Source organism: Labeo rohita, chromosome 3 (assembly GCF_022985175.1).
Source record: "Labeo rohita strain BAU-BD-2019 chromosome 3, IGBB_LRoh.1.0, whole genome shotgun sequence".
Classification (NCBI taxonomy): domain Eukaryota; kingdom Metazoa; phylum Chordata; class Actinopteri; order Cypriniformes; family Cyprinidae; genus Labeo; species Labeo rohita.
The window spans coordinates 15,313,680-15,340,673 of NC_066871.1; the positions used below are offsets into that span (position 1 = coordinate 15,313,680).

Here is a 26,994-nt window from a genome sequence, read left to right on the forward strand (position 1 = left end):
TCAAAATGTCTGATTCCAATGTCAATGCGCATTTGGAGGGAATTATCTCAGACTTTGAAGGTTTGTTTTTATTTCTCTTTATATGACTCTCTTGCGTTTTATAAAGAAAAAGTTTAGTTTTAAAGTGCAAAACATTAATCAGAATCAGTTGAAATGGCTCTATAAGTTTTAAATGTTTATTTAAAATGCAAACAGTCAACACAAAGCAGAGTTATTTATTATGTCTTTATATTAGTGTGTGTGTGTGTTTGTCTCTCTTCCCTGGAGTCTTTATAGCTGAGTGTGCTGTGGTTGTGTCAAGCAGGTCATGTGGCGGTCTAGTGATCTGTGTGTGTATTTGTCGTACACAGTACGTGCTATTCACTCTTATTTCTGTGGGCTGAACACACAAAAAGTCATGCATGACAGGAAACGTCCTCTCTAAAGCAACTTTAACCATCAGCACACTGACCGCAGCTATGAGCTATGAGGGTCATACCTGGCTCCTGCTCTCCTCCTCGAGCGTCACGTCTCTGTTTCTGTCTTTCATTTTTTTCAGTCGGTGTGCTCCTGGCATTGATTTGCTCTGTCATCCCTCCCTTCCCCCCTTTCCTCTCTGTTTTCCTCTCTCAACACCTCTCATCCAGCTGCGAGAGTCCCTGACAAACGCACACGCCTCTCATACACGAGACGCATTCCCACTTGTCTGACTTTTTCAGTGTCATCACTTCTCGGTATGCGTTTTGTGCCAAATATCGGGAGGTTAGAGGACAAGGAACGACATGCGGGTCAGGGCAAGGTGGTCTTCAAGCTGGCTCGCTCAGATGAGAGGTTTAGCTGTGCACCTGGATGCTGCTTCATGGATATGCACTTTTGTCTCTGAAAGAGTTATTCGAATGGATGAGAGAGGGACAGACTGGAAAAGAGGCAGACAGTTTGCTCTGGCTTTGAGCTAAAACTTACAGACGAACGAAGGAGGAAATTCCACAGAAAGCACAGAATTCTGCGGGTGCCGAAAATGGCAGGTTTGCCAGACGTGGAGTTTCATCTCAATTTAGAAGTGTCTTTACGGACCTAAATGGAGCTGGGTGTTTTTGAAATAGTTAAACATTTGACTAAACGGCAAAAGGTCTGATCCATATTGCAACATATCGTAGCTGAGAGCTGTTTACTTAGGCAGGGAAAATTCTGGGTAATACTGATAAGAGAATAATTACTTTCATGTTATAGGAGATAGCTGATATCAATATTCAATACTATTTCATCTATATAAACTAATTAACAATTATCATTGCACACCTGCAGGTAATAGATAGGCACGTGGGAAAAAGTCCAAAAAAAAAAAAAAAAAAAAAAAAACCCACTAAGAAACGAAACTAAATCCCGCACACTACCATACTTGCAAAAATATCAAAAAGAATAATTTATTAACAATGTTTCGGTCTCATGACCTTTTTAATGTGATTGAGCTCACAATTTTGAATATACTGATGCCCTGGAGCTTCAATTTCAGAAAATATTGAAGCAAATCTTTAAATAGACATTATGTTTATTAACAAACCACATATCTGAAGTCTAAACAAGTGCATTCTCACCTAAAAAAAACTCTCAAAACAACATTCTGAGCCAAAAACAGTATTATTTATGAAAGTGTAGTGGATTTGGGTGTCCGGCATAGGGGGTTGCCAGGTTTTCACAACAAAACCCGCCCCATTGCTACTCAAAACTAGCCTAAAACTAGCCCAATCATGTTCCAGGGGATAAAATACAAGTTTGTTGGTGGGGTTCCTGTGGTAAATCTGTATTTCAGAGGCTAAATATGATGTTTTTGGGGGTTGCTTCAACCCGCAGACATCGTAACAACCCATGGCAACAGTGTTAAAGTAGCCCAAAATCGCAGGAAAACCACAGACTTGGCAACACTGCCACCATGACACTCACTGTGAGGAATACCGCAAACAAAGTGAGAATTGGAGTTCCGATATCACTAGAATATCACACTCCTCTCAGCCAATCAGTTTTGAGGTCCAGAAAAACTGTTGTACAAGTAAGGGAAAATGCATGGCTAGCTGTGCATTAAACAATTTTAATGCACAGCGTGGAAGCCAAGAACCAGCCGACGCAAAGAGAAGTGCATTAAAATCGTTTAATGCAAAGCTAGCCGTGCATTATCCCGCTTATACCATGGTCATCTGCCAGCATTAACAAGTAAAAACTGTGAAAAAATGAAGCTGTGTTACCTCAAAAACAGCAAATTTACCACCTTGTTGTTGAGGAATATAATATAGCGATCTAGTATTTGGGCTATTTTATTAAGTCGTGGGGCAGCGTTGACAACAAGTTTCTGTGTATGCACAGTGCAGTCTGTGATCTGAGACCTCTCTCTCTTTCTCTCTGTGTGTGTTTGTGCATTGTGCGTATGTGTGTGTGCAATTAAAGCAGCGCATTAATTTAAAACGGTTATAGAACGGTGGATATTTAACGGTGAACTACCTGTGCATTAAACGTTTTAATGCATACCTGCCAGCCAATCAGAATATATATAAACATCCTGCTTGTGAAGATTTAGGGCACTAAGCCAGCAAATCTGGTTAAAGATTTCCAAATCAAGAAAGATTTTTTTTTCCAGTTTTTGAGTCGTATGCGGCAACCTGTCAGTGAGCCGACTGTGGGCGGTCTCAGTCCGAGACTAAACCAACACAACCACATTCAGTGACTTTCATCAGTAAACACTGGAGTGAGAGTGCTTAGATGATCAAGACAGATAGAAACACTTTTGTTTATGTGTTTATTTGCAGACTACAACCATTCTAGACCAGCCAAGTATTTATGTGTCTCTAAATGGATCCCGCTGGATAGCAGAGTGCTCTGGATGACCTAAATTGGCACCTTTTGGTCATTTCAGGGACACATGACAACTATTTCAGACTGGAACTCATTACATTGCTAACAAATCAGACATCGGGACAGGAAAAGCACTCTCATTATCCTGCGACCAAACCACTTTCATGTTGTTGCATGTAAAGCTAAATGTTGTCTCTAAAGTCATCATCAAGCGTGGCTATTTGCAGAACTTATAGGCAGGACTGACCACACTATAAAGAGAAGTATGCACTTTATAGTGTGGCTCTGTGCAACATTACCTCAGGGTTGGAAAAGCATCTCACTGCTGCATATTCACAAAGTCCATCAGCTTTGGTTAATAAGTAGTAAATAAACAAGCAAATTCTAGGGTAACTCACATGAAGATATGGTAATCCTTTAATTACTGCTGTTTAGACCAGTATGAATTTACCTGCAAATCTAACTGAAGAACTTGTATAAGTTCAAAACTTAGCTGGTGATGCTGGTCAACCAGCACGCTCTTTTTGATAAAGCTATCCTAGGTAAAGGTCCACTGAAGTGCTTTGGAACATGCTGCATTATTCTATTTGTTGACGTAATTTCAACTGAACAAAAAGCTTTTTTAAAATAGCTTATAGTGTTTTGTTTGTATTAGCTTGGGCCAGAGCCATTGAGCTCAGTAAAGCCGCATTCAACAGCTTATGACAGCCCCAATTACATCCATAGCGCTAGCGTTATAATATATAGGATTCTGTGTAGAATTCAAATGGATCCCATGCATTTTATGGTCTGTGCTGGTTTGTGCATATGAATCGCTCCGTGCTATCGTATGTCTGGACCGGAGCAAACTGTGTACAAAACAAGACTTCTTTTTCGCCCCAATGGAAAGCATATTTACACTGTTTGAATGGTTCCTTATCCCCTATATAATGCACTACGTGGCACTTCGGATTCTAGAAAGCATTTGATTGGACAGAAAATTTGATGAGAAGCTGAAGTCCAGGGTGATGTCATCAAAATCGTTGATCGATATTGGCGGAAGTTAGTGACTGTGACTTTTGAGTGCTTATATCTTGTAAATGTGAATTTTGTCATTGTTTTGGAGCACAGTAGCTATACATAACCTTAAGGCTAACATATTCATACTAAAAGCCAACTTTTGATTTCATGGGGACTTTATGAATCCTAGTGGGAAACCAATGCACAACATATGCTATGCTATGCTGTGCTATGCTAGCAATGCTAGTTTTCTCATCAGCTTAGCAGCTCCTAAAGAAAACTAGTGAGATGCTAGCACTGTCCTGCCAATGACACCACATCACTTACAGCCTGATGCTGTTTTTACACTTTCAGAGAAGGTTTGCGGTTGGGAACGGAGCAATAAATGACTTCCGCACAAGGAAATGGGCTTAATATATGAAGCTCATAACTTGTGAAATTCATAACTGTACTTTTGAAGTGTGAACATACTGATATGCTCCCTGGAAACAGGTGCTTTGTGCATGTGTTATGGTGAGCAGGCACATGACTGTGAAGTTTATGGCCATCTGTAATGGAAAGGATATTAAAAGTTCTCATTTATGAAACTTATTAATGTCCTCAAGCTTATCATAATATGCCTGACCATTTAAACCTCGCTAAGCTATAGTGCATGTGAATGGGTGACTGTTATGAACCCTGGTTAAAAGGGATAGTTCAGCCAAAAGTGAAATTATTTATTATTCCGAAATTATTTGTGTTCCGAAGACCAACGAAGGTCTTACAGATTTGGAACGACATGAGGGTAAGTAATTAATGACAGAATTTTCATTTTTGGGTGAACTATCCCTTTAACTTTAAAATCACAATGTTTGGTTAAAATTGGTTATGATGCACTCACTGTCTCAAAAATATTGCACAATCATTTGAAGTAGATATGTGGGTGTGTATGGGAGGGGAGACAGTCTGGTAGGTCAGTTAAAATAGAGACAGGAAAAGTTCATGAAAATAGAGATAAAAGAGAGGTTACCGTTAACAGTTGCGTCACATGTATTTTCATGCCATTTTCCCCAGTCTTGTGATTATTTTTGCATTTCTTAGAAATGGCCTTAAGGAGATCTATAATCACACTTACCAGCACCTACTATATTGGTGGTTGAATTAACTAGTTAGCTTAATAACCCAATTAGAAAATCCAGTTTTAGTTAATACCTGGCTTAACTTGTTTAAACTAGTGATTTGCTGGTTCACCAGCAACCATTTTATTAAAAAGCTTGGCTGTCTTACATAAATCACCCAAAAATGAAAATTCTGTCATAATTTACTCACCCTAATGTAATTCCAAACTCTTCTGACTGCGTTTTTTTCTGTAGAACCTACAAGAAGATATTTGAGAAATGTTGCTAACCAAACAGTTCGGAAATCCATTTGCTTCCATTGCAGGAAAAAAACCCCCACACATTTAACAATATGTTTCACAGAATAAAGTAAGTCAGACTGGTTTGGAACAACTTAAGGGTGAATAAATTATGTCAGGACAGTATTGCCAACTTAGCGACTTTGCCGTTAGATTTAGCGATGTTTTGGATTTTTTCCCCCCAATTGTTATAAATGAAAACAGTTTTATGAATTTGACTGCATTAAAATATACTATGTGAGCACAGAGAATAGCAGAGAAGCAAACAAATGTAAAAGGCTTACATTAGGGTCATGACTTCATTTAGCAACTTTTAGAGCAGGCTTTAGCTACTTTCCATTGAAAGAAGCTGGCAACAGTATGTCAAAATTTTCATATTTGGGTTAAGATGGGGTGACACAGTCTGACCAGCTACAGCTGACCAGCTAATGTCCAGTTTAGATCAACAACCATATTCCAATATACAACTACTAGACTGGGGTGCATTTCCCAGCTATGGGAACTAACTATGATCACAAGTTCCGTCGTTACCAATGGAATTCAATGGAACTTGCGACCATAGTTAGTTAATGATGCTTTTGGGAAACGTATCCCTAAACGACAATTTTCAACTCTGTAATCAACTACAGTAGTCAACATTTGAAGTGGATCAAAAGAGTTCATCAAAGCTGTCCTTAGACAAGAACAGGTATTGTTTTGGTTTTAGGACAACTTTGATGAAAGGTTTTAATCCACTTCAAATGTTGACTACTGTAGTTCCACCTCCATCAAATACTGTATGTCCTACTTCAGCTGCGTATGTGCATAGTTTAGTGCTATTACTATTACTTATAACCTGAAATTACACACAAGTCAAAATATTAGCAAAGTGCCCTGAAGCAAACAGCTTACCCAGAGGCTGACAGAAACCGTAAGTGATTGGGACATGACTGTTTTGCGTCATCATGAATCTGGACGAATCTGACAGTAGAGACACACACATTTGTTTCTCACCTGTGTTGCCTCTGTTAACACAGCTTGGGCTTGCCTCCACTGTGTATTGAGGTAAACCTCTACCTGTAGATCAGTTCTGGACAACTAATTGACACGTAGTCGTTCATACTGTACAACACACGCTCTTACTTTCATAGATGTGCATTTGTTGTGTGTGCATGAGCACAGGGTTGTGAGAGTAAATGCATCTGTGCGAGTTTGTATGTACGTGTTTACTCAAAGCTGCAGCTGTGTGTACTGTGAGAGAGAGAGAGGGCTCTTATGTGTTTTTGTGCGGCCCATTTCCCACCACAGCCTGAGGCTGCGTCACACATCACCCAAACTCTCGGAGATCAGCAAGGCCAAACATATCATTACAGCAGAATCACACAATATGTTTGTATCCTGTTGTTTTTGCCGGCACATACCTCTAACACCTCTTATTCTTCTGGCTGGGCAGATGTGACTGTGATAATTATGACAGATTGCTCTCGTCTGATATTATAGTTGAACTGTTATAATCATTTCCTATAATTATCACCTAACAGTTATCAAACTATCCACTTTTATTTTAGTTTGTGAAGCTTGTTCAGGGAAGAATTACTATTGCAATTGCTCATACTTTGTTGTGTGACTCAAGACGACACAGACACAATATTAAAAGGATAGTTCACCCAAAAATTAAAATTTTCATTAATTACTCACTCTCATGTTGTTCCCAACCCGTAAGACCTTTATTCATCCTCAGAACACAAATTAAGATATTTTTGATGAAATCCGAGGGCTTTCTGACCCTGCATAGACAGCAAAACAACTGACATGTTCAAACAGCCCAGAAAGGTAGTAAGCTCTCGGATTTCGTGAAAAATATCTTTATTTGTGTTCTAAAGATGAACAAAGGTCTTACGGGTTTGGAACGACATAAGAGTGAGTAATTAATAACAGAATTTTCATTTTTGGGTGAATTATCCCTTTAAAATTGACAAAATATCCCACAGATTTACACTGAGAGGACTAGAATTACAACAACTTGTACTGAGACTTGCAGTAAACAACCATGTTGCAACTATCCAGATCAGAGCCAATACATCCAAAAATCGAATACTTCCCTACTACATAGTATGCAAAAAACAGTATTTGATAGTTTAAATTTTATAGTTAGTAGATAGTAGATAGATCATAGATAGTTCAGATGTCTTAGTATTTGACAGGCCAAAAGTACCCAGATGACCTACTACTTCTGGTGAGATTCTGGTTTATGCATTTGATGAACACATTTCTATCCTATGAGGCCACAGGGGAGGATTTATAAATGGCAGTGAAGCAACACAAGTGACACTGTAAGTAACATGACCATATCAACAGGACAGATGTAGTATGTCTGAATTTCATTCATACTACCCATATTCATACTATCCACCATTTTCCTGAGTAACCTATGAGCGGCGCCATGAAGGATTCGAACTCCCATTTGGATACTTTTGTGTTCTGGTCTCTATAGAAATTCATTTTAAAATGGAGTCAAAAAGATCAACTAAATATAACAATGTGTGCAGGTTTAACTTTATATTATCGGCTCTGTAAATATGTTAATTTGACTAGAATCACCATTCGCTCCAGTCGGGCGAGACAACAGATTCAGAAAAAATGTGGATACAGAATGTATTTTTTTAATGGTCCTGAAGCAATTTTACATTCACATTCACACTGCATACCGGTGAGCTAAACATCACTTAGAACACATAATTTATGTCCGTACTATACATAAAATATGTACTCTACCATCAAGTGTATGATTTTAAAGCAGACAATCACGTTAATCTTGAGTACCTATAGAGTGGTAATGCATCCTTCATATCTCCGAAGAGTCTTTAGTTTAATCAGATTTATAAAAGACAGATACAGCTCTACCGTTTCTCTCTGAAAACAGTTGAACTCCTGGAGGCGTGTTGTAAATTTTATTTAATTTGTTTATGAAACATTCATAACCAAAATGCCAGGAACAAACAAACACACTCACACAACTCCATTGCAGCCCTGGAGAAACAAACTGCATCCACTGTTTCCTTAATGCTGGGTTCCTTGGGAAACTGTACAAGGTTATCTTTCCCTCACAACCAAAAACACACTCCTTTAGTGACATGGTTGATTTCGTGGTCTAAAAAACAAAATGACAAATCCTTCTCGAGCAAACCCTGTGCAGCACTGCTGATGACTTCTATAACCCGAATGAAGCATGTTGATGGGCCAGATATTAATAAAAAATGTATAAAAATAAATGCATCATCAGGGTGAACACACACTATTGATACTACAAAATGCCAAAGAATAGTGCACAAATTGTGATACACAAATGCTATATTTATATATACACTAAATGCTACTGTAAAAACCATAGCAACTATATAGCAATAAATAGTACTCAGAACTAAATAGTACATTCTAAATAGTAGTACTTAGAACAAATTAGCAATATGATAAGTACTACTTAGAACACCTTTACTGCAACCACCCACAACAACTTTGCACCATCATGGCGACAAGTTTTGCACAGACAAGCAGAGAAAGTGTCTTCAGAAAATATCAAAAATGTAGTTCAACTTTATAAGAATTGTCCCTTTTTGAAGTCAGACACCACTGGAGCTCTCATCAAATGTGTCTAGCCTGCTTACCCTGTCAGAAATACACATGCACCATATTGCGATGAAGATTCTTACGTAAGAGAGCATGTGCTTGTTTTGGCTGTAGTGCACTGTATGGTTTTTATATTGTACTTTGTACAGTCTAAAAGTGCAGAGCGATGGACTACACAATAAAATCTGTCTGTAATCATTCACTTCCCGCCTGTGAATGAAAAGGTTGTTTGAGGACAAAATCTGAGAGAGATTAATCCTGTTGTATATCAAACTATTATGATTCATCTGTGTATGCTTCTATATAGTATACAGTGCCAAGTAAAGTATATTATTGTCTGGACTAACGGAACAAAAAAGACAATGCCTCTTCCTGTTTAACACACATTCACAATCATTTTCCGTTGAGCCAAGGGACCTGCCCAAGGGACTTTGTGTTTGTGTGTGTGTGTGTGTGTAGACTGCTACTAAAGTGTTGTTAATTATGTCAGGTATAATCACAGAATGCATAATGCACAGTGCATGCAGGATGGCATTTTAATCCAACCACACATTGAAATGACAGGAAATGACATCATCAGGGAGCAGCTTAAAAGAAAGCCCCCTCTGAAGATGAGTCATGAGAAAAATGGTCATTCTCTCTTCTGGCTCATGAGAAAAGGCAAAGCAGTTCAAAACAACTGTATGTTCTGAGCCTGAATTGAGAGTATCACATATCCAATCATAACACCAGTGGTGTAAGGAGGAAAAAAAAACATCACTCAAGCGTTCAAAAATGAAACAAATGCTTGGCAGGCCTCTTGTCCTTATCCAAATGCAAGGGAGGTACTGTAAAACAGGACCGTCGGCTTCCATCCTTTCCTGCTGAACGAGGTCAGTCTTCTTGTGTGTTGGGAGAAAGTGGATCCATGTATGCCGTGTTTTGATAAGCATGTCACTAAATTGCATGACGTAAAACGATGAGGTACATAATGGACACCTATATGAGATAGTGGACATCCTGAGAAACTATTCTGAAAGATCTGAATTCACACCTACACTTACAGGAATAGTTCACCTATCTCCCATATTAAAGGGAACGATTGCTTTAACGATTTATATACTGTTATAGTATTTATTAATATTTGTGAGGTAGTTTTTCATTTTAATTATAGCATTTTTGTCTGTTGTTTGCCTGTTGCAACAATCTGGATGCATGTTTAAGTTTTTAAAATGGTTTAAGAATAGAAACGGGCACACTTATCCTAGAATATACAGGGATAGACTCTTAATTTTCCTATTTTGTCCCACAGCTGGCTGCATATCTGATCGGAGCTATCGTTTATTTCTCATGAATAAGGCTGCCAATAGAACTTCAAACAGTGATCCTCTCCCACACTGAACTAGAATCCAGCTGTGAATTGGATGCCTTGACGTTTGTATGACAAAAAGGCAAGACTTGCAAAAGCCCTTTGCATCCATCCAGCATTTATTGGCTCCACAAAAAGAAAATGTACTAAAATATGATTTCAGAGTAGTTTCAGAGAGACGCCAACAAGAGGTTCCAGTAAGTAGATTATACTGTTTATTTGCTAATGTGCCATGGGCACCTCTGCCAAATCTTACTAGGCCAAACTGGTGTTTCAGTCATGAAATAGTCCCTAAGCTCCAAAACCATGTGCTAAAATAGGCCACTTGGAAAATACTTAACTTATACACATCCAATATTTTGCCAGCACCAGCTTAAAAAATGATGCGATGTTGTTAACAAACAGCAGTGCCAAAGGGCCATGACATCCTACAAAAGAGAGAGATGCACGTGTGGTTTAATGTTTGTACAGACCAACTGGACGAAATGGCAACCACCTGCTCAGAACTTAAAGGCATAGCGCTGCAGTTGGCCATTAATATGACTGCTGTGTCTGTGCATGACTCAAGTGTCTAGAAATTTCCCGGGGATTAGTACAGACAAATGTCCTGAGCGACCAAGCATGCCATTGTGTGTCTCTTTCTGTCAAGCGCCACGTTGCAGATAATTGAAAAATCTAATCTTAAGGCTGCCCAGCTCTAGTTTCAGACCGCTATGGATGAGAACTTTGTGTTTGTCTTGATGCAATGCCAGCAATCTATATCTCTCTGATAGATACATAGATAGATAGATGCTAGTTTTTTTGTAGTGCATAATTTTCCATTTAGTGCTATTTTCAGGCTTGTCACACCCATAACAGAAAATGGACACATCAAAATTAAAATAAAGTAACAGTTGTATGTTCTGTGAAGAGCCATCACTTCTCTGTTTGTTGGGTATTATTGCGTGTGGATTGTGCATTTTAGTTTGCAGAAATCCTACAAACCATGTAGTCTCTCAAAAGCGTCCTTTTTTGTCACATCCATAACACATGATTATTTCCCCTTTTCTTAACAGAAAACTCATGCATAGACTGATATTTTTCAGATGCTTAGACTCTATCAACAAGGGTTTATTAAAATATAAACAGATGGTTCGGTATATTGGTGACACATACAATCTTTAAGCATTTATATGTCACATGCATAATGCAAAATATCACATCCACAATGCTGGATTTGCCCAGCAATAGCCAACAATACATTGTATGGATCAAAATTATCGATTTTCTTTTATGGCAAAAATCATTAGGATATTAAGATCATGTTCCATGAAGATATTTTGTAAATTTCCTATCATAAATATATCAAAACTTAATTTTGGATTCTTAGCATTGCTAAGAACTTCATTCGGACAACTTTAAAGTTGATTTTCTCAATATTTAGATTTTTTGCACCTTCAGATTCCAGAATTTCAATCCTAACAAACCATACATCAATGGAAAGCTTATTTATTTAGCTTTCAGATGATGTGTACATTTAAATTTCAAGAAATTTACCCTTATGACTGGTTTTGTGATCCTGGGTCACATATTACCTTAATGTTTACAGTTCCTAAAACATTTCTGTTATTCGTTTAAAGTAACTTACTTCAATCAGTCAAATCGGTTCGGTTCAGTCCAAATCTCAGTCAGCTCGTTCTTTGTTCAATGTTTGAAACAGGCGGTTCTCAGTTTAATGAGCCAGTAAATTCATTAAAGCGCCATCACTGCGAGTCAGCTTTGTTCAAAAGAGACAGTTCCAGTTTAATGAAGTTTTTGCTCCCGCACGGACCGATTCGATAATGAAACAATCAGTTGTGAACCAATTGAGTCGATTCATCAAAAGATTCGATTTAAATGAAGCGCTCGTGTCAGCTGATGGCGGCGTTCATTCACATGCGAGAAACCTCAGGCTGCAGCAATGTTTACGAAACATTTGAAGCGCGTAAAATCAGGTATTTCAAATAATATAAAACCAAAAATTATTCTTATTTAAAGTTATTCAAGTTACAGTTATTCTTTAGGTGTATTTCCCCAAAACTGCAAAAGAAACGTTAGTTTTAGCGTCTTTACACGGTAAGAAGGAATCGCGCGAACGTTATTTACATTTTTAAACCGGAAGAAAAGGTTAAACATCTTTAACCTTTCTGTATTAGTGCTCTCAGGGAAAGAAATTACGTTAATCTTTTGTTGATTCTATCAGCCTACCTTATTTTATGTGTATAAATGCCTGTATATTTGTTTAATTGATGATATTCAACTCTTTTAGATTTAGTTAGCACAAATTCTAACTAAACTAATTCTTTTTAGTTCTATTTAGGTATAAATCCATTTTTAGAAGTTTGTCTGTTTAAAGCTACCTGATTTTTACGTATGTTTTTTATTTATATTTGTTTACAGCACTTAAGAGGTCATTTGAAGTGGAAGAGGACACATCCACAAACCCATCCCCTCTTTCTCGTAGAACAACCAATCCTCTGCGCTCCTCCACCTCTTCTACAAGCAGCCGTTTCCACGACATGAGATCGCTCAACTCCGAGTCCACCTCCAGGCACGCTTCAGATTCCTCCTCCAACCAGCGCTCTCCAAAATCCAGCCTGAGGCGCATAGAGTTATCGGGGGAGCCGTGTCCCAGAGACTGTGTCGCGCAGGACAGAGATCTCCATCGACATCTCCTCCAAGCAGGTGGACAGCTCACCCAGTCCCGGCATCGCCCGCTTTGGCTTAAAGAGACCTGAAGTCTCGCTCCAGAGTAAAGCCACAGATGGGCCTGCTCACAGAAGGGCTGAGGGTAACCACAGCAGCAGACCCCAGGAACCTCCAACACCCCCTAGGAGAGCCGACCCACCGGTATCTGCGTCCCGGATCCCTGAGCTGTCCCAGAGGCGAGCGGAGCCTCCCAGCCCTCTTGAGGTCTCCGCTCCATCTAGACGGGTTGAGATGCACGTTAACAGACAGCTGGACACACCGTCTCCAAGGGAGTCAGAGAACAGCTTCACCTCAGCAGCCAGCATCACTCCTACCTTCAATGAATACAAAACCCCTCCATCAGCACATGAACCCCCCCGTAAGGCCTCTGGAGAGTAAGTCACTTGTGCTTTTTCATTGCTAAATTGCTGTTTGGCGTGATGCCTTCATGATCTGGATCTGATATTTACACTGTGACGTGTGCTTGGAGTGTCTGCTGAGAGTGTTTTATATACAGTAGGGTTTATAAAATGGAGTAAAAGAATGACCATTTTGTAATTTTCTAGTGCAGTTTTTCATTAGAAAATGTTATCAGCGTGGCAATTAGAGTAAAAAAGCTAAAGTTCAGCAGTAATTTCTATAAAGCATCTACCTGTACATTTCTATCATGACAACTCTCTGAAGATTTTAGCATGGTAATGGATATGACAATGTTAATGTGTTTGGTCTTGGTGGAATAGATCTGCTGCGCTGCTGAATTGTTGCTGCTGTTGGTGTATATTATTGCTGTTGCTGCAAAGCAAGTACAGGAACTTGATACTGCCAATACTTATGAATATTGAGTATTTAAGACATACTAACCCATAATAATAACCCATAACAGATCTATACAGGTGGAGCTGGGGAGGTGGAGGGTTTCAGAAGCGCTCTGAAAGCATGCTGTGAAATGCTCTAGTGAATGCTAGCCGTCGATTTAAATGTAAAGCGGCAAGCAAACCAATCAGCTTGTGCCAAGTAGCTTAACGCTGTGAATATCATCAGTTTGCGTTATTGATCCATCTGGAGTTTCATGACAGAAGTTGGTATTTAAAAAATAGGAGTTCACACGATTTTGCCTTTTGAATTAGTTGCAGTAGTTTAGTTAGATTAGCAGATTAGTTACAGTAGTTGCAGTTTATTATTAATTTTGTGTCAGAGTATGCATTTTGACAATGTTCAAAGTCATACAACATTCTCTTTATTTCCAAGTAGAGGTGTGCGTTTTATTTTTATTTTTTGGGGATTTTCGTAAATAACGATAATTAGACATGATTTCAGTGTTCCGTGTTTTTACTGGTACCTTGACTGGTTTAAGTCTGGACAGCTTTTTATATTTTGTGCAGTGGTCAGTTCAGAGGTGACATTTGCCCCCTTGATTTGATCATCTTTTCACAGACTGTTTAATACAGCTCAGTTTTTAATGCTATTTTCAAAGTTAAAAAAAATAAATTTATACTGATATATGAAATTATTTAAAAAAAAAAAAAAAAATTTAAAATGCACTAGTAGGTGGAGGCAAATCCCTGTTGTACTGAGTCAGTCACTGAATCATTAATTCAGACTTTTTGTTTGATTTATTCAGAAGCAAGCAAGTGACTGTCTTTATGAGTGGGTCATTGAATTATTCCCTCAAACAATTTGTTAAAAAAATGAAAATTCACGTTTTGCTTGTAGATAAACAACAGTTCTGCACTGCACTTGTTTGGAACTATTTTCAATCGCTTTCTGATATGCTACGTCACAGCGAAAGTGGAAACGGGTGTGTTTTTGTTTGCTTTTTGAAAAGTGAGTGACAACAATTTCAGTATTGTTGTAGATGATACCCCTATTTCCAGGTTCAAGTCAAGGTAGATTCTGAGATTTTCCAAATGTGTTGTATATCTCTCTGGAATTGATTCTGAGCTTAGTTTTTAACAGCAGATGTTGCTGTAATCTAGTTTTTAGATTACAAAGAAGAGTGCTGAAGAGCGCTTGTGTGATCGACTGAGTCATGTAATTGCACCTTGACTCAGAATGCTTTTGTAATACAAGGTTAATGTAAACACAGCCCACTGTGAACATCTTTGTAATTCGCTTTAACCTTTTCGAACTTTATGAATGATTGTTTTAGGTTCAAGTATGTGTAAGGAATTGGAAGCAAACAGAGTACGGCTGTTCCTAAAACATGCAGTGCCATCTGCAATTAAAAACTAAGCTCACAGTTGATTAGAGAGATAATTGCGATGCATTCAGAAAATTGCAGAATCAATGCAGAATCATTTCTCGATTAGCAATGCATTGATTTATTTTCTCAGCCCCGATTTGCCTTCAACAACAAAGACCTTTGAACCCTGTATCCAGTTATTTCTTTTAAAAAATCGAGGTTCACTGAAGTTTTGTGGTTTGAGAAGCAGCGGCCCATGAGGACCTCTTCTTCCTAAGCACACTTCAGGTTGAGTAGTGATCAGATCCCACAGAATCCAGTATATGGTAATGAGAAAAACAGAACCTCCTCATAGGAAAGAATGTTGGAGCTGTATCACTGAGTGAGGTCAACAGATCTGATGCATTGTTTTAGCGCTGGATCAAGACTGAGATTATCAAGATTTTAGGCAGTCAAAAAAAAAAAAAAAAACTTTCCATATAACACTATCTACTCTCTCTCCACTCAGATAGACAGGGTGTCAGGCTGTTTATGTGATAAAAATTTGATGTTGCTGTTTTAAGGTTGAACGTAACCCAAGCAATGGCTATTCTTGCCCTTGTATTGAAAAGGTCTGTTTTTTTGGGACAGTACTAGTTCTGTGTGTAACACTGGCTCAGAAACCATATTCCAAAGTCATGACGAAAAATTGTGCATCGAGCCAATCTGAGAAGAACAGCGAAGCTTTAAAAAGCACCAAATAAAGAAGCATTTATGTAAATCTTGGACAGAGAGACAATAGTTTTTTCCTTGAGCTTCTGCTCTCTTGCTTTCCCTCATTAACTTTCTATATTACTCTCAAGATTACTCCCCATTTACAGACCTTCATGTCATTCCAAACTTCTGAAAAGACATGATCACTTTACATAATGGATAGATTTAATTTAGGCTTATGAGTACTGAGTACACAAAATATGGTCAAAGCTCATCCACAAAACTAATTGGTTCGTGCATTAAGCAAGCACGACTGACCTTTTGTTTTTAATCCATCAGTGTTTTGGTTGGATGGCCTTTCATTGAAGGAACAAAAATCTCTCAGGTTCAATTAATAAAAGTCAGAGGTTTGGGGCGACATGTGGGTGACTAAATGATGACATTTCATTTTTGGATGAACTGTACCTTCATCCAATTCAAAGGTTTGCTATTTCTGGTGCTTATGTGTTTTCTATTTGTTATGAAGTGCTTCTTCCATCGCTAAGCATCTGTTTCTTATTGGTGTTATTGGTCCAAGGTGTCCCCCCCATCAGATTCCACATTTGCATATGAAAGATAAATAAGTCTCTGATGACTACTTCTCTCCCCTCTGGCACAATTGTTATGAGTGAGATTGTGAGGCCATACAGCCTAGCCAAGGGGGTTTGTGGGTTTGCGACACATGCTTGCAGCTGGTGGGTGTGTCTGTCCAGATCTGGAGTTCATAAAATGTGCTGCATAAAAATAGACACCGTTTTAATTTCAGCTTTTACACTATATACAGAAGGCAGTGTGGTAAACAGTGCAGAGAACATGAATGGTTTGTGTCATCTGACACATTTGCCAAAAAATGCTTAATTCATTGCATTGGAAAGAAAGTGATTGCTTTGGACACACATTTTTGTTTCTGTTTACTATTTTTGTGTGTTGTTGTCCTTCTTTGGTCCTTAAGGATTTTACTTTTCTGGAGTATGAAATAAGACAGAAACTCTAAAAGACATGGAAAACCATTGCAGGATGTGGTCCAGGAAGCCTGCGGCACATTTGGGTTTAATTAGTGTTCCTGCACAACCCCATTGTGGATGCAGTAAAGCAGAGCCCTGCTAACACAGCCCAGATAAGGAGAAGCAGAGAGAGATAAAGCACTAAGTGCCAGGCAGAACAAAGTCTCTGCAAAGTGTCTAGATGAGGGGGAAAAAGAGTGGAAATGAACTGACTTCAGAGTGTTTTTTTTTTCTTTACATGTCTAGTATAAAAAATACTCCAGTACTAATAATTTAAAGCAGCATGATAACAATATGCAATGTGTTGCAGTAACACGTTTATAGAATTTGACATTTATAACTTGTGTAATTTACCTGCTAATCAAATATAGATGAGATGTTTAGCAGATTTTTCCCCTGAAAGAAATTAATACTTGAATTCAGCAAAGATGCACTAAATTATTTAAAAGGGATAGTAAAGATGCTGATAACTGAAATATTTTTATTTTAAATAAATACTTTGATTTCATTTTATCAGTCGTCTATGGCCGTTTTTTGCCTTTTATTTAATATCTACATTGCCTTTCAAAAGTTTGGGATCAGTACGATTTTTAATGTTTTTTGTTTTATGTTTTTTTTTTTTTTTAAAGAACTTCTCAAAGCTGCATTTACTTGATCAAAAATACATAAAAAAAAACAGTAATATTATGAAATATTGTTACAGTTTAAAGTAATGGTTATCTCTTTTAATATATTTAAAAATAATTTATTCCTGTGATGTAAAGCTGAATTTTGTCAGGCATTACTCTAGTCTTTAGGGTCACATGATCCTACCAAAATCATTCTAATATGCTGATTTATTCATTTTATTATCAATGTTGGAAACAGTTGTGCCGCTTAATATTTTCGGAACCTGTGATTCTTTTTTTTTTTTTTTTCAGGATTAAAATAAAAAAAGAACAGTGTTTATTCAAAATAGTATAAGTATTTCTAACAGTATAAGACTTTGCTATCACTTTTTAGTAATTTAACACGTCGTTGGTGAATAAAATTATTAATTTCTTTCAAAAAAAAAAAAAAGGTTAATAATTTACTGACCAACTTTTGAATGGTAGTTTGTATTGTATTTTAAATAAATGCAGTTCTCGTTAACTTTTTATTTATTAAAGAATCCTGAAAAACATTGACATTGATAATAAATCAGCAAATTATATGATTTCTAAAGGACCATGTGACCCTGAAGACTAGAGTAATGGCTGATAGGAAATTCAGCTTTGCGTCACAGGAATACATTATATTTTAAAATATATATAAAAAAAGAAAACCATTACTTTAAACTATAATGATATTTCACAGTATTACTGTTTTTTTCTGTATTTTTGATTTCTAAAGGATGATGTGACATTGACGACCAGAGTAATGATGCTGAAAATTTGGCTTTGCATCACAGGAATAAATTACATTGTAAAATATATTCCCATAGAAAACAGTTATTTTACATTGAAATACTATTTCACAATATTACTGAAGATCTCTTGTTTAACAACTGCTAATCCAAGTCACACTCTTCATGAGTTTGGAAAAGAAAGCTTTGTTTCTTCTATTACGTGACCTTTAACAGATGATGAAGAGTGCTTACTCACTAGTGTGTGGTTTAGGTCTGTGTTGCTCATGAAGAGTTTGGCCATTTATTGCTTTAATGGTGATTGCTGGATGACTTGGTTGTGACCTGTAGGGATGAGAGGGAGTTGAGCTTTTACAATGAGTTGAACAGAATGACACATTTACCAGGTGACCGTTCATCTGTTTCTGCCATCTTGCTGTGTGAATTCCCCCTATGAATGTTTGTGGGAAAATTCCTTCAGATCAGCCTGAAAGAAGTTGTGAGGAAAAAGTTCAGAGATCACAAGCATTGAAAGTTTCATCATTAACCATTTCGATTGTAGTACAGTATGTACGATGATTCATTTTTCCAAAAATATTTTCTCATCTTAAAGTGAGTCATCATTCTTAAGAATGGGTGTAATAGAAACAGTTTGATTTGTGGTGAATATTCTGCCGTGGGAATTGCGCACTGAGGTCAGTTTATTCTATAACTTAAAGTGAGGTTATTGGGCGTATGTTTTTTGCTCTATTTTTGTAGTTTTTAAAGAGTTTTCATGAATTAGTCAGGGATAGCATACTGAGAATTTGGTGGGAAGACCTTCAGTGACCTGAAGTCATTGTGTGTGTATATTCCCTTCTCCCTCTACCCTGAGGCTAATGGAAAGTTATATCCCTGTAGGGACCGACTCTTGTCATGCCAGTTTTCTCTTAAATGAGGTGTGACCTCTGATTAGACTCAAGCCAGCCGGACAGACCTCTTGAATTTGTTCTGCTGATACAGGACCATCAGCAAGCATTTGGAAATTGGATTTGCGTATTGCGAGAGATGTTGCAGCATTAAGAATTATTGTTTATGGTGTAGATTTAGGCTGTCTGGAACTTGCACTTTTATTACCAGGAGAATCACTGAGCATTTTAATGTGTATTCATTTCATAGTGTTTTTCTAATTTTCTGCATCTTTAGCACTGTGGATTTTGCATGTAACTTTTTTTTTTTTTTTTTTTTTTTGGTATTTCTAAAATGTCATTAACTTTTCCACCAGAGTATGCAATGAAATTACGTATTTTTTTAGTATTTAAAAATGGAGGGGAAAAAGTATGCACTTTTTGTATAATGTGACAAAATAACAGCTATATTCAAAATGATGCAGATACAAACATAGTTAAAAATACTAATATTAACATTGATTTTTGTCTGGAAAAAAATCTCATATGTTTAAGATTATACACTACCAGTTTTTTTTTTTTTTTTTTTTTTACTATTTACTATTTTTATTATTTAAAATAACTGTTTTATATTTGTATATATTTTAAAATATAATTTATTCCTGTGATTTCAAAGCTGAATTTTTAGCATAATTACTCCAGTCACACGATCCTTCAGAAATTATTTTAATATTCAGATTTGCTGCTCAAAAACATTTATTATTATTATTATTATTATTATTATTATTATTATGATTATTATAATAATAATAATAATAATTATTATTATTATTATTATTGTTATTGTTGTTATTATTATTATTATTTTTTATTTTTATTATTTATTTATTTTTATTATTATGTTGAAAACTATTTTTTTTATATATTTTTTTTTTTTCGGGTTTCTTTAATGAATGGAATGTTTGTAATAACAGCATTCATCTGAAATATAATTTTTTTGTAACATTATAAATTCTTTGTCATCACTTTTGATCAATTTAAAGCATCCTTACTAAATAAAATATTTTTATTTCAGATAAATGCTGATCTTTTTAAAATATTTAAATAGAAAATTTGAAATTGTAAAAATATTTCAATATGTTACTGTTTTTGCTGTACTTTGGATCAAATAAATGCAGGCTTGGTGAGTGGAAGAGACTTCTTTAAAAAGCATTAAAAAACTTTGAATGGAAGTGTATTATCTATCATATCTTGTCTCATACATGGTCTTTTTTTTGACAGTGTTGTGTACATGGTAAACAACTAATTTGTTAGTTTTAACCAAAAAAAAAAAAGCATTTTAGACATAAATGTGCCTGAAACACCCATATTTCCTGGAGGAAACATTACAGAAAAGTTCTTTTGCTTTGTTGGGTAGATCAGGAAGTGATCTAAAGTGGAGTTCATATTCTTATACAAACACGCACTCATGCGCACATTCACACGAGCTTCCTTCCTTGAGCTATCAGCTGTGACCGGTTGACCTTGCTCTATTTCCTTTGGACTCAGCATGGTAAACGGGGCAGAACTGCTCCTGGCATTTGCTGGAGCCTTTTAAGTTTGCTCACCGGGATGTTGAAACTATGACGATCGTTTCCAAGGATCTCGGGACAGGAAGAGAGAAGGTGTCACATTTAGGTCATCACTGTCATTCTGCTCTTTGGTGCAGAGGCTGAGATGAATTGAGAAAGCAGTTAAAGTGACGCAAAAGACCTTCCTGCTTCCTAAGGGTTTCTTTAATGATTCAGACATTGTTCAGACACATTTACCTCCTTTTTTACTTAAGAGTGACCTCCACCCTGACTTCAGGAAATAGTCTGGACATATCCATGAGTTTTATAAGAGCAAAGCCCTTCAAAAAGTTAATAGTGGGAAGGCTTTGTGTGATCTTTTAAAGGTCGTCATTTACTCCTCCGCATGTCATTCCAAATCTATATGACTTTCTTTCTTCTGTGGAACTGACCTCTATCCATAAATTTGCTGACACATCTAACTAGTAGAGACTTGCTTACTGGCAGAAATCACTGGTTGTGAACCTTTAAGGTCTTTTTTAAAGGGATTTGATTCCAAAGACAAGACTACAATAACTTGAAGGTGACTAAATTCCTAATTGTGTTTTGTGGTCATTTTCTTTGGCACCTGACTTAAAATGACAGTTTATCCTAAAAGACTTTTTTTTTTTTTTTTTTTTGTCTTGGACAGAAACTTTTACTTATGGGAAGTGCATACTTCACAAATAATAATGCAATAGGTACTTCTAAGCCAATACACAACTGTTGGGAAATATGTGACGAAGAATTGATGACGGGCCATTGAATTATTAGAACATAATGCGCACCTAAGGTGGTGATGTGTGATGAGTGATTATTTTGTAATAATTCAATGGACCTGAGTCAATTAATCATCTTATACTACAGTTACCACACCTCAAAATATTGTTCAGATGACGTATTTTAAGACATTTGTCAAGTTTTTGTTCTTAAAATGATCGTGTGTAAGATTAATTTCTTACGCATCTCATCCCACACCTCTATTGCTAATTCCAAATCGTCATTTTAGGCCTAGTAACGGAGGCTTCAGTCATCAATAGTAGACTAATGTAGTTATAAGATAGAGAGCATGCGTGTGTGAATCACCTGAGTCTGTGTGTCTCAACAGTAATTGGCAGTAGCATCTCTGCTAATAGCGAAACTTTCTAAGTTATTCTGCTTGAAAAATGCCGTTATTACCTCACTAGTGTGAAATGGCATGTAGCTTTTTAGTTGCTGAACTATTTACTGATAAAACTGTTAGAGTAGTGCTGATAACATGTTTCGGTGTGTGTGTGTGTTTCTGTACTGTATAAATGTGTGTTTGTATGGGAGAGAGAGCAGGAGAAAGAGAGTATGTGCTTTCTGTACATAACTAAAGGTAGTTGGCAAAAACATGGAAGCAAGTTGTTGTTTTTTTATCATATTATTTAGTTAATTTATTTGCTTGGTCTTTGTGGGGGTTTTTTTATTTTTTTTTTATAGGCTGTAAGGACCTTTGAAATAGCTGAAATTGTTTGGCAAAGTAGTATGGACGTGTAATGTGGTCGACCTGGCTGAAACTACTTTTGCCTTGCGTTTCCTCAAATAATTGCACACCTTAGAACATTCCTCAGCCAATCAGATTCAAGCATTCAACAGCTGCATCAAAAATCTGTCACAAGCTTCCATAGCATATGAACCCTGAAGACTTTGACATGCTATTTTCTATGTGCTTTGATTTAGAACACACAAATAGTAAATCCTGACAGATAATGTACACTCTTAAAGGGGTCATCAGATGCAAAATTCACTTTTACGTGTTGTTTGAACATAAATGTGTGTTGGCAGTGTGTATACACAACCAGCCTGTAATGCTAAAAATCCACCCAGTGTTTTTTTTTTTTTTTTTTTTTTTTTTAAATCTCTTTAAATAATATCCCATTTCTTAAATCAAGCCATTCCCAGATTCTTTGCTATGTGAGGTCACACCAACCAAGGCCGCTCCCACGATAGTTGACTGACATGGCCGTCTTACTTTAGACCGGCCCTGAGTGAGCTGTGAACAGTCCGCCATTGTTTCAACACCTGAGCAGGGGAAGACAGGAGTGTCTCCTAAGCGATTGAGATGTTCTGTGTTTGGATGTTATGATGATCATAACAGTCGTCATTTACTCCCAACATCTGAGCAGCTGAAGACACAGAGGATTACTTTCGTTTTTAAAGGGCTGATCTACATAAATGTGTCTATGTTCGCACAAATCATATGTGATCCAGATTCACCTACAGAAGTGAGTATAAGGTTCCTTTATGAGTTTTTGCAAATTGCCTTTTCTAATAATGTGCTAGTTCCACAGCTAAAGTAACCCCACAAAAGATAGCGGCGAGGTGAGCAGAGCTCATTAGCATTTAAAGGGAAATTTTCAGTAAATTTCTGGAAACTTTCCAAAAATCTCTGGAATGTTCCAAAAAATCCTGGAAAGTTTCCAAAATTTTGGAATATTTCCAAAATTTACAGGAAATTTTCCACTTTTTTGCAACCTTAGTTCGATCAGGGTAGGAGCAAAACTCTGCAGGAATATGTACTGTACCTCAAGGGCCAGAGTTGAGAACCCCTGTTCTATGGTATTACTGCAAAAACACTGCTTTGGAGCCTGTATTTTTAAGAGTGTATAACTAAGATTCAGAACTGACATAATCAAGCCTGTTTTTTTTTTTTTTTTTTATAACAACAGAAAAGCAAAATCAACAGCCTAGGATTATTGGAAATGTTTTTCATGAGTAGATTATCCGTTAATAAAGGCTTATTTTGCATGGTTGCATTGTCGCACAATACTATGTTGTAACCTCAAAACACTTAGACTATTGTGCATGATTTGTAACTAATTTGCATTGCATAATCAGCTCCATATGTATGCCATTTTTAGAAAAGTAAACTTGTTTGGTATCCCACCTGATACAGCATTGTACGAGTCACTTTAAGGCCTCGTATACACAGAGATGTTTTTAGCTGTATACGTAAAGATTTTGTATCGTATCAGCATTTCATCCAGATGGGTGCAACGTTTTTGGAGCCCGAAACCTCTATGCCCTTTTTTTTGTAAACTGGGTTCTAGAGTGGATAAACCTGAAAACGTTTATTTAGTGAAATGATGTTGTCATCACCCCACGTCAGACACCGCTACGTCACGTAACCGCAACAACGGCAGACTACATGCCTGTGTTCATGCTGAAGAAGTTACTTAGCTTATTAGCTTTACTAACTTCACTAAATTTTCTTGCTGTGTTGGGTTTGTATAAAGCATGTAAGGTTTATGCACATGCTCTAAGTGTTCTTCTCCATTTTTAGTGTATCTTTGTGCCAGAATTATAGTGCTACATATTGGTCCGGCATGTATACTACATTGTTTTTAGTTGGTTTCAGTGGTTTTCATACTGTGCGCGGAAAACGTCGTGTTTGCGTAAAAAATTTTTTTCAGAATGAGGGAAAACAAAAGATTGGATGGGGAAAGCTTTGGCTTTCTAAAAAAGCTCAAAGTATTGTAGAAGCATACTGAAGTCAGCGCCGATAGCTTTGTGGTTAGTGCACCAACATATAACATAACTGTGCTCGCGGCGACCCAAGTTCAATTCCCGTCTCGAGGTCCTTTGCCAATCTACTCCCCTCTCTCTGCCCAATCCTTTCCTGTCATCTATATACTTCCCCTGTCCAGGGGAAGGCACAAAAAGCCCAAAAATATAACAAAAAAAAAAAAAGCAGCAAACTGAAGCTCCATGGTTGCTTCAACAAATGTCTTTGCTCATGTTTGCATTTGTTATTGCAAGGTTTAGTGTTGGCGGTACATTATTGTCAAACATGAAAAGAACATTTAATTTTCTTACTGCTTTGATTCACACAACAACCAATGTAATAAAACTTTGCCAGATACACAGCCGTCTGTTACAGATGAACTGAACGGGATTTAAGCACTACTTTTAAAGTCACAAAGCACTCAAGAAGTAATGTAATATAATTTTTTCAAAAATGCCACCACAGATGTATTTTTTCATTGATCCTGACATTTTTGCAGTTTTAAGCAGGTATTATGAACTTCCTTGCGTCTGCCATTGGTTGCCCAACAGGTTGTCCTTCCCCAAACTCTCACCAGTAAGGTTTGGATTCTCAGTGGATTCTCAATGTTATGAAAGCACCACAATGTTTATACTTTTTGGTAGAATCAACCTATGAATAGTTTACTTAAAGCAGTCTCTGCATAATGAACTGGAATAGAAGGTATTTTAACTTAGGAAAATGACTTGAAAATGAAAATTTGTTTATTGCACACAGTCATTCGATACTTCATTAAGTGCACTAGATGAGCATGCATCTTTTCTAGAGGGGTTGAAGGAGTGCGTTCAGGAGTGGAATGCTAGGAGCGCTCTTAATTTTACTGTGTTTGGCACATACGTTCTCCTCAGAGAGCCCTGCGAATGTCAGCGATGGGATGATCTAGAAGTTTCCAGTCTTTTTTGTTGTTTCTTTTTTTCTGGTGTGAGAAGTTACCGAGGAGACTGAGAAACAAAAGAGAGCAATCAAGGGTGATCTGGAGGCTAGCTGCTCATTGATGTAGCAGTTAATGTCAAGGTTAGCCAAGCGATCACAGTTTCTGACCACATCTGTGCTTTCAGGCCTCTGTGTCTCACATTTTCATCTGCTTCTCTGCTGCTATTTGGCCAGAGACAAGTAGATTGAAAATGAGAAGTTACTTATTATATGTTCAGATTCTTGAAACGCTTCGTGTTGATCTCATTTCGAGGCTTCACCACATCAGGAAACTTTTCCGCTAGTGACACACACACACACACACACAGTGTTGGATGTCTGAGTTGGCTTTGCTCAGTAGTTATTACTCAGTCCAGAACTATTCCTGTGAATGGTCTCTTTTGTGATAACTTTTTTTGCATGTCTCTGAAAAGGTGCTGGCAAGCTACATCCACGTCAAGTTCATTTAGACCAACTTTAGGCTTCCACTGGATCAAGATATTAAAGAATAAGAGTGGAGATCAAGAGTTACTTGACTTTGAGAGGAAGTCGTAAACGCAGGATGTGGTTTTGATGGCTATTCTGTGCTGTTATATTTCCGCTCATAAGTCATTTCAGGTTGAATTCCTATTAGACATGTGAACTATGCTATCAAAGCTCCTCTCGCTTGCTTGCTTTCTCTTTTTTTCCTTCTCTCTCTCTCTGCAGCTGCTTTGAGAGCCAGTAGGAGTCACTGTTCTACAGAAGTCTTACCTTTTTCCATCAGGTGAAGATATTAGGCTGTATTACAGTCATGAGAGTTTGACAAACCTGTTTTTGAGATCAGAGTTCTGTAATATACGATTCATTGTGGTCTCTGTGCACACTGAAATACTCAAATGCAAGCAGCTTTTTTATTTCATTTCTGTATTATAGTATTAATATATGTTATGGTTCTAAGCAGTCATTCAGCAACATTCTTCTTTATTCAGAGACATCTGCTTGTGTTGTAGCATTTGGTATTGACACTGCCGGACATCTTACTGTCAACCCAGGCAATAAAGTAACATTTTATCTAATGTGGATTCAGGAGTAGATGCCTGCAGACGTCTTGTACACTCTGATTTTTCACTCTTTGCTAACAAATAAGTTGTGGTCTGGTGTCTCCAAAGCAGTGATTTTCAAAAGTGTTTGACCCAGAAGCCTCCAATATTCAAAGGCCCAGTGACACTTTATAAGGATTAAAGATAAGTATTTTTTTTCTACCTGATAAATTATTTTAGACCTTGGCATGGCGAATGCATATTCATTATAAAATTCTCATGAATGTGTAAAATATTGATGTGATCTAAAAAAAACCCATTGGATGATGCACAGGAAGGTTTTAAGGAAAAGAAAAAGTTTTTTTTTTTTTTTTGTCAAAATTGGGTTTTCGTTAAATTATTATTCTATAACATCTTATCTATCATCTTTGATAATACGTGCTGTGAAGTTACTTTCCTTTAACACTACAAAGACAAACTCACTCTCTGCCAAGTCTGCGGTTTTTCCCTCAGATTTGGGCTACTTTAACACTGTTGCCACGGGTTGTTTTTGATGTCCGTGGATTGAAGCGACCCCAATAATGTCAGATTTAGCCCCTGAAATATGAATGTACCAGGGGAACCCTGACAAAACATGTGCATTTTATCCCCCCGAATGTGATTTTTACAGGGGGCGCCCCCCCTCGAAATGCGATTGGGGGCTAGTTTTGAGTAGAAATCGGGCAGGTTTAGTAGTGAAATCAGTGATATTACGTTTCTTTTGTTACTGCTGTAAACAAAGCAGCGCCGTGCTTATGAACGCTAGTTTAAATGCATTATACAGAGGCCAATAAAAAAAAAAAAAAAACGCCATGTAA

General features: G+C 37.1%; 1 protein-coding gene across 1 annotated transcript in view; it reads left to right on the plus strand.

The window, feature by feature from the left end:
* The window catches only part of septin9a (septin 9a), a 108,535-nt gene that overhangs the window by 32,053 nt on the left and 49,488 nt on the right, over positions 1-26,994 (plus strand). The window contains 3 exon segments of the mRNA XM_051101245.1: positions 12,591-12,808; positions 12,810-13,250; positions 13,252-13,273. Of these exon segments, the coding sequence (XP_050957202.1) occupies positions 12,591-12,808; positions 12,810-13,250; positions 13,252-13,273 (681 nt within the window).